At 36.8% G+C, this 15,290-nt stretch overlaps 3 protein-coding genes across 6 annotated transcripts; all 3 read right to left on the bottom strand.

The window, feature by feature from the left end:
- Positions 1-311: 311 nt before the first annotated feature.
- Positions 312-3,284, bottom strand: LOC113095744 (hydroxymethylglutaryl-CoA lyase, mitochondrial-like). The gene is made up of 8 exons (XM_026261106.1): positions 3,153-3,284; positions 2,920-3,009; positions 2,619-2,726; positions 2,400-2,495; positions 2,151-2,299; positions 1,793-2,045; positions 1,445-1,570; positions 312-1,034 (listed from the first exon to the last, which is right to left on the bottom strand). The coding sequence occupies exons 1-8, from the start codon at positions 3,249-3,251 to the stop codon at positions 933-935; spliced, it is 1,023 nt and encodes a 340-aa protein (XP_026116891.1). The 5' UTR covers positions 3,252-3,284; the 3' UTR covers positions 312-932.
- Positions 3,285-5,653: 2,369 nt separating this feature from the next.
- LOC113095753 (zinc finger and BTB domain-containing protein 8A-like) lies at positions 5,654-9,962 on the bottom strand. Of its 3 annotated transcripts, none has more exons than XM_026261121.1 (4): positions 9,279-9,519; positions 7,765-8,600; positions 6,745-6,914; positions 5,654-6,518 (listed from the first exon to the last, which is right to left on the bottom strand). In XM_026261121.1, exons 2-4 carry the CDS (start codon positions 8,570-8,572, stop codon positions 6,198-6,200), a joined length of 1,299 nt encoding a protein of 432 aa, XP_026116906.1. In that variant the 5' UTR covers positions 8,573-8,600; positions 9,279-9,519; the 3' UTR covers positions 5,654-6,197. The 3 variants fall into 3 exon arrangements, with proteins under 3 accessions (XP_026116906.1, XP_026116905.1, XP_026116904.1); XM_026261120.1 differs by lacking the exon at positions 9,279-9,519 and adding an exon at positions 9,205-9,274; XM_026261119.1 differs by lacking the exon at positions 9,279-9,519 and adding an exon at positions 9,545-9,962 and having other exon boundaries at positions 5,655-6,518.
- Positions 9,963-10,107: 145 nt separating this feature from the next.
- On the bottom strand, positions 10,108-14,272 carry LOC113095754 (UDP-glucose 4-epimerase-like). 2 transcript variants are annotated; one of them, XM_026261123.1, is made up of 11 exons: positions 14,142-14,272; positions 13,592-13,721; positions 13,061-13,173; positions 12,640-12,753; positions 12,262-12,438; positions 12,079-12,192; positions 11,827-11,893; positions 11,118-11,203; positions 10,954-11,031; positions 10,608-10,722; positions 10,108-10,491 (listed from the first exon to the last, which is right to left on the bottom strand). In XM_026261123.1, exons 2-11 carry the CDS (start codon positions 13,710-13,712, stop codon positions 10,427-10,429), a joined length of 1,050 nt encoding a protein of 349 aa, XP_026116908.1. In that variant the 5' UTR covers positions 13,713-13,721; positions 14,142-14,272; the 3' UTR covers positions 10,108-10,426. The 2 variants fall into 2 exon arrangements, with proteins under 2 accessions (XP_026116908.1, XP_026116907.1); XM_026261122.1 differs by having other exon boundaries at positions 13,061-13,176.
- Between the last annotated feature and the right edge of the window lie 1,018 nt (positions 14,273-15,290).

A 15,290-nucleotide genomic window follows, 5' to 3' on the forward strand; every position in this document is an offset into this window, starting at 1 on the left:
ACAATATGTGACGCTGGACCACAAAACTTAAGTCGCTGGGGTATGTTTTTAGCAATAGGCAAAAAAACATTGTATGATCAGTCTTTTTGTCAAGACTGGCATTGAGATCATGAGTCTAGTATGAGTCTAAATTATGGATTTTTCTTTTATGCCAAATATCATTAGGATATTAAGTAAAGATCATGTTCCATGAAGATATTTTGTAAATTTCCTACTTTAAATATATCAATACTTAATTTTTGATTAGTAATATGCATTGCTAAGAATTCATTTGGATAAATTCAAAGGTGATTTTCTCAGTATTTCGATTTTTTAAATTTCAGATTCCAGATTTTCAAATAGTTGTGTCTCGGACAGATATTGTCCTATCCTAACAAACCATACATCAAAGGAAAACTTATTTATTCAGCTTTCAGGTGATGCACAAATATCAATTTAGGAAAATTGACACTTAAGATTGGTTATGCGTTCCAGGGTCACGTTTGTGACGTCTCATTCTATGATACATTAATAAACAAATATTCTAATCAAGATTAGTAATGTGATGCAAACTAACCAGCAAGACATTTGCATCTAGATATCATTCATAATATTCTGCAGTCAAATTCTGTCCCATTCTAGATTTTATTGCCTTTAGGCAATATCATCAGAAATCAAGGCACAAGAGAACAGCTTAGGATCGCCTGGTTGTAAATATATTGGGTGATATGAGCTCACAAGTGCCCTTTTCATCACTCGCCTCATTCAAACATTCACAGTAGAGAATGTTCCTCATCCACGATGTCCAGCTCCACTGTTTAGAGATATTTATTTAAAAGATTCTATAAATTAAAAAAAAAATCACTACATACTAAGGGGTAACGTAGTGTGACTTCCAAAAGAGTAATGTCATCATACCAGAGACTATAATCACTATGAAGAGAAAGAAGACTTCAGAGCTTGCAGGAGGCCTGAGCAACTTTTGAATTTGTCCTTCTGTTGAGTGAATGACAGATGTATGAGCCAGCATCCAACAGTTTGGGCAGGTCCACTCCCTGAAACAAAGAAACTACAGCTTAGATGTGAGGTATAACTTCTTTTTTTTTTTTAAGAATTATCATCATTTAGTTGAGGTCCAATGGTGTTTTTGTGATATATATATATTTTTTTTAAATATAATTATTATATTATGAATATTTCCCACCCATTCTCTGATCCCACAAGTGACAAATTACTTTAGAACCTTTGCAGGAAAAAGACCCACTGACTCAAATATCAAAAGTCCCCAAAATTTTTAGGTTTTCTTGCTAGATTTTGTGTGTGACGTCCCATATTAAAATCAAGGTGTTTTAGGTTGTACTGGTGAGATTATGCATTTACAGATCAGAATTTTCTAAAAGAATCTAGAGTGCTGTTAAATCCGATGTAAGATGTAAATGTGACACAGACACAGTCCTAGACTTACTGTATGGATTCCCAGTCCATGCAGCATATAGACCACATCTTCAGTTGCAACATTCCCAGAAGCCCCCTGGGCATAAGGGCAGCCGCCCAGCCCTGCAACAGATGAGTCCACGACACTTACCCCATTCTATAAAAGAACACATGAAACAAGGGTGTACTGTATTTAAAGAGAAGATGCTCATTTTAAGAATGTGAAAAATGAAAAGGCCAGAATGCATTGTGTTTACGCAAGGCAATTGTGTCAACTGGGTCTAGAAAGACAGTAAACCAATATGAATATAACAAAATTATAGATGTTAAGACAGACAGAAAGGTACTGGACATTTATTCCACCCAATTCCTTACTCACCTGTAATGCTACAAGTATGTTAGCAAGTGCTTGTCCATAAGTGTCATGACAGTGAACTGCTAAAGCCTCCACGGGAACCTCTTTCTTCACGGCATCCAACATCTCAGTCATGGCACCTGGAGTGCCCACTCCGATAGTATCGCCAAGTGAAATCTCATAGCAGCCCATGGAATACATTCGCTTAGCAACCTCTGCCACTTTGGTTGGTGATACCTTCCCTTCATATGGACAACCCAGCACACATGACACATAGCTGCATGGGAAAAACAGAGCAAGAGAGGTTATTTCAGAGATAAGAGCACAGGGTTATGGAAAAAAGTCCATAATAATAATAACCTAGAGACTGAAGGTGTCTTACCCTCTCACAGGAACTCCCTCTTGTTTGGCTGCTCTCACCACCTCTTCAAAGCGCACAAGACTCTCATCCACTGAACAGTTGATGTTCTTCTTACTGAAGAGCTCTGATGCAGCACCAAATATTGCGACCTCTTTTGCACCAGCCTTCATCTGAGATTATATGTATATATCTTACAGACGCCATAGTATAGACTATAGTAAATAAATACGCATATTCTGTATATCACTAGTCTGCATGTATTTCACTCACAGCGGCCTGGAATCCCTTCAGATTAGGGGTCAGGACGGGGTAGTTCACGCCAGGTTTCTTGTGGAGGCCACGCATCACTTCCTCTTGATCAGCCATCTGCCAATCAAATACAGCTAGTCTCTCATGATTCTCTCTCTCTCTTTATAGTGTTTTATTGTATGTTGAGAGAGTTTGTTAATTAAATGTTTGCAGGCTTTGATGGTGTGTGCTGCATCTCACCTGAGGGACCCATTTAGGTGAAACAAAACTTGTGGCTTCGATGACAGGAAGTCCTGCTTCTGAGAGCATATCAATCAGACGGATCTTTACCTCAGTGGGAACAATGGTCTGATGGATGAAGAGTTTGTGATTAACAGAAACGATGCATCTCTTGTATTTCACTCTACATGGTTTCCAGAACTTTGTGTCACCGGGGTTTGACAGTTGTCAGTCTTAAAACAGAAGTGTTTGACCTCACTGCACAGAGCTGTCATGCTGGAGCTGGTGCAGGTTAATTCAGAATTACAGAAAACTTTTTCACCTTCTCATTCTGAAGTCCATCTCGAGGTCCAACCTCTACAATCTTCACCCTCTCTGGGAATGAGAGTGACTTTGTGGCAGACACACTGACCTGTCAGATCACACACAAAACGTCATAAACATGTCACTGCAACTGTCAATCAAAAAACTGAATTGAATTGTCATTCGTAAATTAATTAAGTCAATACAAACCACGCAACATCGTCACATTCAGAGAAGCAAACGTGCACTTACGGATTTGAGTATTGCGGCAGAAACGGAGCGCAGAGCGGGTCGGTGAACCCGAGCAAAAGCGAAAGGACCTGGACTAACTCTCATCACGAGCGCCGCCATATTCACACGCCCACATTCGCCATGACGTCACTAGTTAATGAATGGATTTAGTTCTCGCGATAACATGGGATCAGATTTCCAGGAGCTCGCCACCTTTTTATCAGGTTTGGAAGGCTGTTAGGAACATTAATACAAATAGAAATGTATGGAGTTCATTTTCGTTTTTGTATAAGATAACATTTCATAAACAATTAATTATTTACAAGGAAAATATTCTATTCATGTACCAAAATTGTGAACAATTTATAAAAGAAATTAAACAATAAGGTACTTCTTTGCACAATATTAGAAACAAAAAAGCTAAAAGAACTGAGCACTATGTCACTTTAATTTTGTTAATTAAATGTTTTACACCCTGTAGTATGTGCTCGAATTGAAGGGTATCTGGGTCCCTCAGATATTTTTATTTGAGTAAAAATGATAATGACAAATGTGATTAAATTCTTGCAATTGATATTGTAAATTTCGTGAATTCATTATATACAATAGCCTAATTTAAGTTTTTAGAAGACCGCTAAACGCAGGACATTAATTAAGTGACGTGACTGCTGGATTTGCGCCGCTCTGCTGAAGCTAACTAACTTCGGCTAAAAAATAGAGAATAATAAAGCTCCACTCGCAGTCGGGAAGACAAAGTTTCTTACTGACTTTTTTTTTTAGGGGCAGTTTCTCTCTATATATATCTTTCCACTGTATTTATTAACTTCATTTGGGGCTTTTGGATAAATTATTATTAGGCCTGGTTCAGGGGTGCTAGAGATCTTGATGAAGATGATTGACAGCTTTAGTAATTACAAAGGGAGTGCTCGTTGTGCGGTTTCTGTGCTATATATAATCCATTCAGAATTGTATAAAACTTGTTTTTCATGCTACTAAGACCAACAGCCCAAAGTTTCGGGAATTACATCGGCAAATGCGGGATTCACTCTTGAAATAACTATGATTGACATATTGATAGCCATAGTTAGATCCTGAATAAAGCTGACTTTTGGACTGAAATGGTTGAATAGTCTACTGACTGAACAGACTCGTAACAGTCCTTTGCCTCCACCTACTGGACCTAACGATGTAAACTGTACTTAAATCGTTGAAAAATCCCCACAACAAAAACATACAGACTGATAGCCAGTCTTTTCACATTTTTAATATTTCATAAACTAGTTTTTTTTTTTTTTCATTCAAACAAGCCTTTTTGGAACAAAAATTATTATCACAAAGTGTCAATCATCCAGTTGTTTTTAGGGAAAATAATATACTACATTCGTACATAATGCTAGAATTATTCTGTTGGACGTACAATACTGTTCAAAAGTCATTTCTGTTCACCAAGCCTGCATTGATTTGATCCGAAATACAGTAAAACAGTAATAGCATTATATATTATTACAATTTAAAATAATAATAATAATAAAAAAGTAAACAATTTTCAATATCATAACTTCAGTCTTAAGTGTCACATGATCCTTCAGAAATCATTCTAATATGAAAAACATGTCTGATTATCAATGTTGAAAACAGTTGTGTACAATTTGTTTTTTTCAGGATTCTGTGATTTAATAAAGAGTTCAAAAGAACAACATTTATCGGAAGTAGATATAATTTGTAACATTATACACTTCCGTAAAAAAGTTTGGGGTTAGTAAGAATTTAAATTATTTCTTTTTTTTTGGGTGGAAAGAAATGAATAAATTAATACTTTTATTCAGAAAGTATGCATTAAATCGATCAAAAGTGACAGTAAAGACATGTATAATGTTACAAAAGGTTCTTTTTCAGATAAATGCTGTTCTTTGGAACTTTCTACTCATCAAAGAATCCTGAAAATAATTTGTACACAACCGTTTTCAACATTGGTTTATGTCTTCACCCACTGGTTCCTGAAATTACCCTGAGAGCAGTTGACTTTTGAGAATCTCCTGCCTAGTTAAACTTCGAGCACTGGTGTGTGTGTGTGTGTGTGTGTGTATATATATATATATATATATATATATATTCCTTATATAGGCCTATATACACTTTTTCCTATTTTCATATTTGTTGTGAGATTTATATGTTTTTACTAATCTTTGTACATCATTGAATAATAAATCGAATTTTATATATATATATATATATATATACAGAAATAAAAACATAATTTCTCCCTCTGCATCAGTCATCGCAGCTCTGAGAGCTGAATGTTTTTGTTGTTTGTCTAAAAGATTAATTAGATGTTAAATGTTGGCATAAAGGTAGAATAATTAAATTTATTCCCCCTTTTTTATCCTACTTAAATGGCAATAATGATTCATACAAACACTGCTTGTTTTTAAAATATTTTCCTTTAGTTCAAATAATCAAAACATTTTTTTTTAAATAAGACAAATGGCAAAGATTATATATCCAGAGTGAAACAGAAACACATACTGATATATACAATATTTTATTTGATGTTTATGTTGAGCCTATGTCTGGTAACAATGTAACTCCTTTGTTTTAAATAAATAAATGAGTCTGTTACACATCATCAAAGCAGGTCACATGGACTCCATGCAGCATATAGTTTATTAAATGATATGTAAACCTTGGCATTAACTAAAGTTGTAGTAATCTAATGTGAAAACTTAAAACTGCTTTGAAAAATTGGAGTCGAAACTAGAATATTGGAGATTTGTTTTTTAATTACAGAAAAATCTGTCCCATTGCATCATCCCTGTATCTAAATTAAATTACCATATTGGCATAAATGCATTTTTTGTAAATAAACTAAATATACTTTAAATTACATAAATATACTTGTATTTTTAAAAAAGCTTTAACATTTTAATACTTTAAATTTTCAATGAGAAAGTGTTTTTATTTGTACAAAAACGCACAATCATATTCCTTAAGAAATTTTAACAGGCCTTAAACTGCCAGGAAGACAGCTTTTGCCCATTCACCCTTTCACACACAAACACAATATCATCACTTTCCACTGGCTTCCTCGTCGCTGTCCTCCACTTCCTGGATTATGAGATCTGCACCAGAATCTTCTGCTAGGTCATCGTCATCCATGGTCCATGCAATTTGCCTGTTCTCACTCATGTCCTCTTCCACACCCAACAACAGGCCTTCCTTCTCCTCATTTCCAACAGTCTCATCTGTGATCAACTCACTGTAGCCACTTTCTTGAATGCAAACGTCACACAGCCTGTATCTGCGGGTTCCCTCACTTACCACTCGCCCAGTGACTTCAGTCACATGGCGTTTGCACTTCCTGCACACTAGCTTACGGGCCTGATGGATCTGTGGATCACAAGTGAGAAAATGGGAAGTTTTAGATATCACATTAATGTTTGTGGTTGTTTTTTTTTTGACAGCCTGGAGAAAAGTACAATTATTTATGATCACACATTACATTTGATTTAATTCAGCCCTGAATTAATGACCAACAGTAGCATGTGGATGTACAGTACAACCTGTGGAGGTGTTAATGGACCTTTCCATGTGTGAAGTAGAGTGTGTTTCTCACCGTCTCAAAATGGCTGCGCAGGTGTTCCAGGCGAGTGAAGCGTTTGCTGCAGGCCTGACAGGGATAAGGACGCTCACCTGTGTGACAACGGAGGTGACGCTTCAAGTCAGCCTTTCTCTTTACTGTGTGCGTGCAGAATGGACATTTGTATCGCATAGAGGGAGTGGAATCTGAGACAGACAGAGACAGACATTTACTGTCAGATCCCTTTCATGCATCACCACATCAAATGACTATTTGAAAGCCAATTTAAAATCCAAACCATCTCTTGTTTACTCAGAAGCTTCAAAAACACATCATAAAAGAGAATAAGTGTGGATAAAAGGAGAAAGGAGAAATGTTTTCCATTTTTAACTTCTGTAAAAGTTTTGGCTGTTGTTTAACTTTGAATGGCTTTTAATTGCAAAAGGGCATTTGGATTTGTGGAATATGAACATAGAAAATCTAGTCTAAGCACTTTTATTGTGCCTTCATAAATGTATATATATGAAGGCAGAATTTAATGAATTTATTTTTCCATCAAAATACAAGAGAACAATATTATTTTACAATATTATTACAACTGAAACATTAATTTCTTCCTGTGATTGCAATGCTGTAAAGCACATTTTTCAGCAGCAATTACTCCAGTCTTAAGTGTCACATAATTTATCATAAATCATTCTGATTAGTTCTGGACATTTCTTATTGTCATTGTTGGAAAGTTTTGTGCTGCTTAATATTTTTGTGTAAACTTTGATTGTTTTTTTAGTTTTCTTTAATGGCTGTAAAAGTTTAAAAACAACTTTTATTTGAAATTGTTTTTGTAACGGCATAAAGGTCTTTGCTGTCATTATTGACCAATTTAATGCATCATTGCTAAATATAATTATTATATATATATATATATATATATATATATATATATATATATATATATATATATATATATATATATATATATATATATATAATAACAATAAAATAAAAACTTACTGACCCCAAACTATATATGTACAATACCTGCAGTTTGGTGCTCACCTTTATTAAACACCCCAACTACCCCAACAATAGACGGAAGGTTGGCGTACAGATTGTCTGCTTTCTGAGAGCAGTGTGATACCACTCCCTGCAGGTCAATGAGAGAAGTGTCTTCTGTCACCAAGCGACTGGTGGCTGTTCTTTTCCTGCTTCCTCTTCTTCTGCGTTCAGGGAGCTCAGAGCCGAACTGCTCCTCCTCCATTTGCGCCTCCAGACTGGACTGTGGTGGAGAGTTCTGCTGAAGCCCAGACGGCTGTGGGCTTGTTCCTCTGAAGTCCTCCTTCATCTGATCCTCCTCTACTTGATCCCAGAGTCTGGTCTGTGAGCTCATGCTTACGTCACACATGTTGGACGGCTCGTTGAGATTCTCACGTCTCTCCTGAAGTGGACTGCTGTCCGACAGACACAGGTACCGACTCTCATCTTCCTCTTTTGTGCTGATCTCAAGGAAAGATTTAATGAAGACCTTGCAGTAGGAAATGACGTCATTCATCTGCAGGTAGCTGGCGGCTGACATCACTTCTATTACATTAGAGCTATTGAGCTCCAGCTGACCGGAGTAAATGAAGTCCAGGATGATGGCAAAGATCTCAGGGCTGAAGACATCAAAAGAAGCATTTATAGACTCTAGAGTGTCTTTTGCTCCTTGAGACAGCAACATCCTGAAATATCCACTGCTGCCGTACAGGACGTTACGGTGTGCACGGAAAATCTGACCCTCCACCAGCACGTTGCAGTCACAGAACAATTCCTGCTGTCGTTGCTGGTCCAGCTGCTTTAGCAAACAGCTCTGGTGAATGGCTGACATATCAGCACTGGTCCATTTGTGAACAGGCCTGAAAAAAGGAAGTGGGACATATAAAATATAAGAAAATATAAGAAAAAATATCAAAGAATGAGTAATTGACAACTGTTATTCATGACTCAGTTTTAAATTCCTGCAGCTTGTTTGTACAGTGCCAGTGTTGTGCTTTGTGTGATGTAATAGCAGCGATTTGATTTCACGGAAAAGCAGATAAACCCCGCCCACTGTGTCCTGATTGGATGACACATCTGTCAATCATGTCCATTCGCTGTGGAAGGGGCAACACCCGATTTTGCGCATCGGGTAACGAGGGAGAGAAACGAAGCGAGAGAAATAAATACAGAGAGATGGAGAGAAGAAGAGAAACGCGAGTTTAACACATGAAAAATATTACAATAAAGGAAAAATTGGCGACGCTGTTGCTGCTAAAATATCTTATCATTGGTTCCCTCGCAGCACGCGCACACAAATAGAAAAACTGGGTTACAGTGCAAGACATATAAATAAATAAATAACCAACCCAATTAACAAAGACATAAGTAACGTTGCAACACCGAAAACGCTAGAAAAGTCAATTGGCTATACGATTTAAGTCACTGCGCCCGATATGTGCAAAACGCCCGCCGGAGAAATACCTGATATAACGCGCACACACGCCTGTGATTCACTAAAAGGACATTCAAACATTAACCAGGCATATCATTTCTACCATTACGAGAGGCAGTGGGTGGTTTCTGACGGGAGCCCAGTCGTCCGTGGAGAGCCGCCCACCAAACCGACCTCAGCTGGAAACGCTCCAAACTGGATTTTAAAACGCAAAACACCCGGCTTTGTAAACACCTTCATTCCAGTTCATATTTCAGATCACTTGAGTTCGGACGACCCGCAAGTTGGCGTTTAGCCTCGTGCTGGTCCCCGTCGACCACCCACTTTACCCGGGAACCGTGTCCCCAGTCTCTTAAACATAATACTCACAGATGCCCCGCGTCACCCGCACTCCGGTACGGTCGACATGTCCCGCTTTCACAAACCATCTCCATTTCTCTGGCTATTTTGGGTATATTTCTCCAGCTTTTGTTATCAGGGCGAACGGCTTTCACTTCCTGCTTTGCCCGAAAGACCGAAACCCGTTTGTGCTGGAAAAACGTTTTGCTGACGTGGGTGTCCGGAGCGCCCGGGACCGGAGAACCGCTTAAAGCACACGCGCCTCCCGTACAGCAAGCCCGATACATTTATATGAACAGGTTCTGGCTTTGAAAATGAACAAATGTCCCATTTTAGTTTGTTTTTCAGCACATATGTTGACCATTTCGTCTCATTGGAAACGGCGCCATTGATTTGACAGGGCACGGTGTTCGTTACAGTCAGTCGAGTCTAATAAGATTGGTGTTTTTTTTTTTTCACCATTTTTTTTTTTTTTTTACAAAAACAAAACCCCTTTATACAAACCTGTTAAATGTACAATAAGTGAATTTGCATGAAAAAATACTGTCAAATATAGACCCTTGATAGACATACATATAATAAGGACACAGAAGTTATTTCTAAACAAGTAAAATAATTTGTATTTATTTATTTTTTTACTGACAAGGAAGTATAAATAATAAGAAATGAGCCATTCAGTGTACATTGATAAAAGTGAGATGATGTGAAAATGGAGGACGTTAGAAAACAAAATAGAAAGATTTAAAATTTAATAAAATCATTTGTTTAGCTTCAAGTTTCTTGTAATATAATGATTACACATATAATTATTCAAAAATAAAAAAAGACTTCATGGTCCCGCTTTGGCTATTTTTATTGCCATGAGTGCAATTCCCTTATTTTCCCCAAGAAACATTCTGCATTCATCCAGTTTCAAGGCTGTGTTCCCTTACTGAATCCTGTGGGATTCTGGGATTGCCAACGCCACAGATCTTCACCTGTGATTAGAAGAAACAGTCCCGATTAATCATGAGCTGTCAGTACTTCACACCCCATTACACTCTTACCTACTTATGCACACTGCAGAATTAAAATGATTTCAGTTCACACTCACACATCCTCTCCAAGCCATATTCAGCCTTCCAGCCAAGCTCTTTCTCCGCAAGAGATGGATCTGCATAGCAGGAGGCCACATCCCCACTTCGTCGAGGAGCAATCTGATAGGCAATCTGGGACCAGAGGAAAAATACTAACACTGAAAAGAATATCAAATCCAAAAAAACTTTTATGCCAGTATAAACATCATAACACAATTTCATAAAAGCTAAATAAAATATTTGTGTGTGTGTGTGTGTGTGTGTAATATCTATCTATCTATCTATCTATCTATCTATCTATCTATCTATCTATCTATCTATCTAGCTATCTACACTTTGGACCAAAGGAGGTTTATGCCTCACCTTTCGACCTGAAGCTTTTTCCATGGCATTCACCATCTGCAGCACTGAGTATCCTGTACCTGTGCCCAGGTTATAAACCTACACAGAGACCAGGGAAGAAATGTAAAACTGAGGAAACAAACAAAAAAAGTGAATATTTTACAGAGGATGAAAAATTGTCTTACTTTACACCCACTGTTGTCTTTCAGTTTGCTGACGGCAGCAATGTGACCCTTTGCCAAGTCAACAACATGGATGTAGTCTCTCACACCTACCCAGAGAGAATAAACCAGTGTTATTGTTCTTACTGAAAACTAAACTGAAAAGAAAATGGAAACATCCCTGTTGATTAAAATAAAAACCAACATAACTGAAAATAAAAACATACTGTATAGCTCCAAAACTAAACTAAAAAAAATAATATTACAAAATAAGTTTAGAGACATTATATTATAAAACTTAAAACCTTTACAACCCTCTTGCATTAACCATGAAAATGCCACTGGATATCAAAAAGATTAGACATTGCTCAGAATTTTAATGCCATTTATTTTTATTTAATGATACCATTTAGCACATCTATTAAAAAACAGAATCAACTGAAAAAAAAAAAACTAAATATAAATATATATATCCCCACAGGATATTGAAATATATTATAAAATTATATATATATATATTATATTTCTATTTACCATTGATTTTTTTTTTAAATCTGTTTTAGTTTTTAATCTTAGCAAGTTTGGTTCTTAAACTTAAACTAAATTAGCAACATTACTCACCAAATTTTGTTAGTTTAAAAAACAATTTAAACTAACAACAAAGAAAACTAACAAAAACAGATAAAATGAAAAAGAAATAAAACAGCATGTTAAAAAAAGCATCTCTCATCACCTGTTCCATCAGGTGTACTGTAGTCATTTCCAAACACATTCAGGTGTTTTCGTCTGCCAATAGCAACCTGCAATACACAGTGAGAAAGAACAACATCTTTTAAAAATACACACACACACACACACGCGCGCATACACACACGCGCACACACACACGCGCACACACACACGCGCACACACACACGCGCACACACGCGCACACACACACACCCACACCCACGGCTGTAATAGACCACAGGGTCAGATGGGATACCTGGGCCACATAAGGCAGAAGGTTGTTTGGGATTCCCTGTGGATCTTCACCAATCTGTCCTGAGATGTGAGCACCAATGGGATTGAAGTACCTGAGCAGCACAGCATTCCAGTCCTGCAAGATATTTTATCAGACACAAACCAGCCAAACAGTCAATAGTGTCATAAGAGAGCGGTCAGCTACCTTCTCTGCTGTGCATTGGTCCCTGATCATTTCTTCTATGAAGTACTTGGTCTTGCCATAGGGGTTTGTGCAGCCACCCACTGGATGCTGCTCATCAATGGGGAGTTTCTGGGGGTCTCCATAGACAGTAGCCGAGCTGCTGAATACCAGATTACGCACTCCATGAGATTGCATCACCTGATTCAGACACATACACAGGGCCACAAACAGTCAGGCATTCCTTAAGAGCAGAAAGCACTAACATGCACAAACAAACTGTACTGAATCTGCATTTCAAGGATCAGCTCAAATATTCACATAGTTACTCCATGCATAAAAATAGTTCATGCATAAGGACAATCCATGCAAAAACATTTCTACAATTTAGACATTTCTTACGTCCAGCAGATTGATGGTTCCTGTAAGATTGACTCTGTAGTATCGTAAAGGCTGTTCTACTGATTCACCCACAGCTTTCAGTCCAGCAAAGTGCATCACTGCATAGAAGGAGTGCTGGCACACAGAGAGCAGAGGAAACAATCAATTCCTTTAACCACTAAGAGGAGCTATTACGCATTATGTCACGAGGTCGGTTCAGAAATCAGGCTTTGAGTCAGTTTTTGGCAAGAAAAAGCTAGTATGAATGAATTATATACAAATATAAACATACATATATATACATACATACACACACACACACACATAAAAATATGAAGAAAACCGGAGACGTATTGTGGCTCAACGTAGAACAATAATATGAGGATTTGATTTCATTAAACAAAGCACATAATGGATATAAACAGTGCATGTTAATTTTTACCTTTTTGAATATTTTCTCCAGCCCAGGTTTGTCTAGAAGGTCCAGCTCATGGAACTCAATCTGAGTATTCAAAAACTTCTCTATTCTCCGCAAGCTCTCTGGAACATCACCCTCTCCTCAAAAAAAAAAAAAAAAAAAAACACATCCAAAGAATGAAAGATAAATAAAAAAAAAACAACAACATTGAAGCACAAAAAAATATGAAAAGCTAATGTAAATCAAAAAATTTTGTAAAATCAAATATAATATTACTACAATATATTTAGGCAAAACATATTTTTTTTTAAATAAAATTAAATACAATTAAATGCATGTTAATAATAACATGTTAAATTTTATATCTAAAAAAAAAAGTTTAGTTACTGAGACTGTGTATTGCTTCCCCAAGGAAATACTAAATGTAGTCCACACAAGGGCTCACTGTGTGTGCATGATATTTCTGAGGTTCTTTGTAATGCAGTAAGTTTTACTGAGAAGGGTCTCTCTATGAAGCCCTTCTTCACCACATGTGAATTACTGAAGTCTGTTTACCTCTGACAGCATTACTGAAGTTATCGATGACCACAGGGTGATAACCAGCCTCTATGAGCTCCACAACACAGTGGCTGCCAATGTATCCACCACCTCCTGTCACCAAGATCTTCTGAGGCATGTTGAGGACCTTCGCCACAGATTAAAAGAAAGAAACACAAAAGTGAATTACTCTAATTACTGGTTCATTGTTAACAGATATGTGGGTGTGTTCTATCCTTACTCAACCTGTATGTGAACTACGTGGCTATGCTTCCATTTGCACAATCCTGTTTCACTATGAATGGTGCTCTTTCATTTATTAATGCATGTCACATCACAACATAAAAAACTCACCAAGATCCCCAAAACGTTCACGAGATTACTTCAATTCACTCTACCTACACTGATACATACTGACTACTACACTGATATACAACAGAGTAAGACTTTGAAAGTCACCTGACTAAAGGAATAAAAAAAAAGTTAGGTCTCTTAGCTGTCAGAACAAAACAAACAATGCACCATAATACAAGAGCTCTGATTCAGATGTAACGTTATTCACACTCACGGTGCTGATGAATGGGGATCAATGAGGGTGATTGAAAACCCGCGGGTGACAGCAGGAGGTACAGTGACAGACGAGCCGTTTACTGACTACTGAGTCTGTTTGGTTCATTCATTCGCACTTCCTGGTTCAGGGACACGTGGAAGTGGGTGCAGCCACGTAATTCACTTTCAAAGAAAAAGTCTCTCATATTTTGGTAAAAGACGGTACTAATGAATTTGTTATTATTTTATTATTTATTTATTATAAGTGCATTCATTCATGCAGAATTGATTAAATAGCGACTATAGCGGGAGATCAGTGTCCAGTAAACTAAAACTCTAAATCCCTCTAAAGAATACATTATGTTCATTAACATACATTATTTGAAGACCACATAAGCCAATATAAATAAGGGATGAAAAGAAAAAAAAATTACAGATTTTTTTTTTAAGTAATATAAAGAAGGCATTTAGGTAATACATATTTATGTACAGCACCAACATATAAAGTACGACCTAGATTAATCAAGCATTCTCACATAAATTTTATTATGAAAAATTTACTTCTTCATAGGAGTAATATTTTCCCTTACGCCCATACTTTCACATCTTTCATTCTTACGTGTCTGCCCAATAATCATGTCAGTCAGCTGATGTTTATTCGTTTATTTCAAAACAGGAAGTCACTTTCATATATCTCAAAATCTATTTCTCAAAGTTTTAACTAAAACTGAAATTAGGAATATAAAATAAATAGAAATACATTTCTAACAGTGACAGAGAGAATGAAGAAATTACTGGAAGCAATAATGTGTGTGTGTGCCAGAATAATTTTGAGCGGTCACTGACATTTTGAGGCGTTTGAATTGATGATGCCTGAATGTCCCTTTCGTCAACTCTTTACATATGGAACATTCATTAATATTTTCCTATTAATCCCGATTATTTTCATTCACATTCTCACGTAAACAGTCGTATAAACACTGCTTAAAAATAATAGAAACCATCACATAATCTGTAATTGTTTTACTGGTTATAATGGGAATTTTATTGGTTTTAATGGAAACTGCAATGATCCCCGTGGGTCTCTGCTGGTAATTTGTCGCCTTCTATTGGTGGCTTGTTAAAACCTAATGGAAAAATGTCCCAAACACACTACAGATAACCATTT

Source organism: Carassius auratus, unplaced genomic scaffold (assembly GCF_003368295.1).
Source record: "Carassius auratus strain Wakin unplaced genomic scaffold, ASM336829v1 scaf_tig00215781, whole genome shotgun sequence".
Lineage (NCBI taxonomy): Eukaryota > Metazoa > Chordata > Actinopteri > Cypriniformes > Cyprinidae > Carassius > Carassius auratus.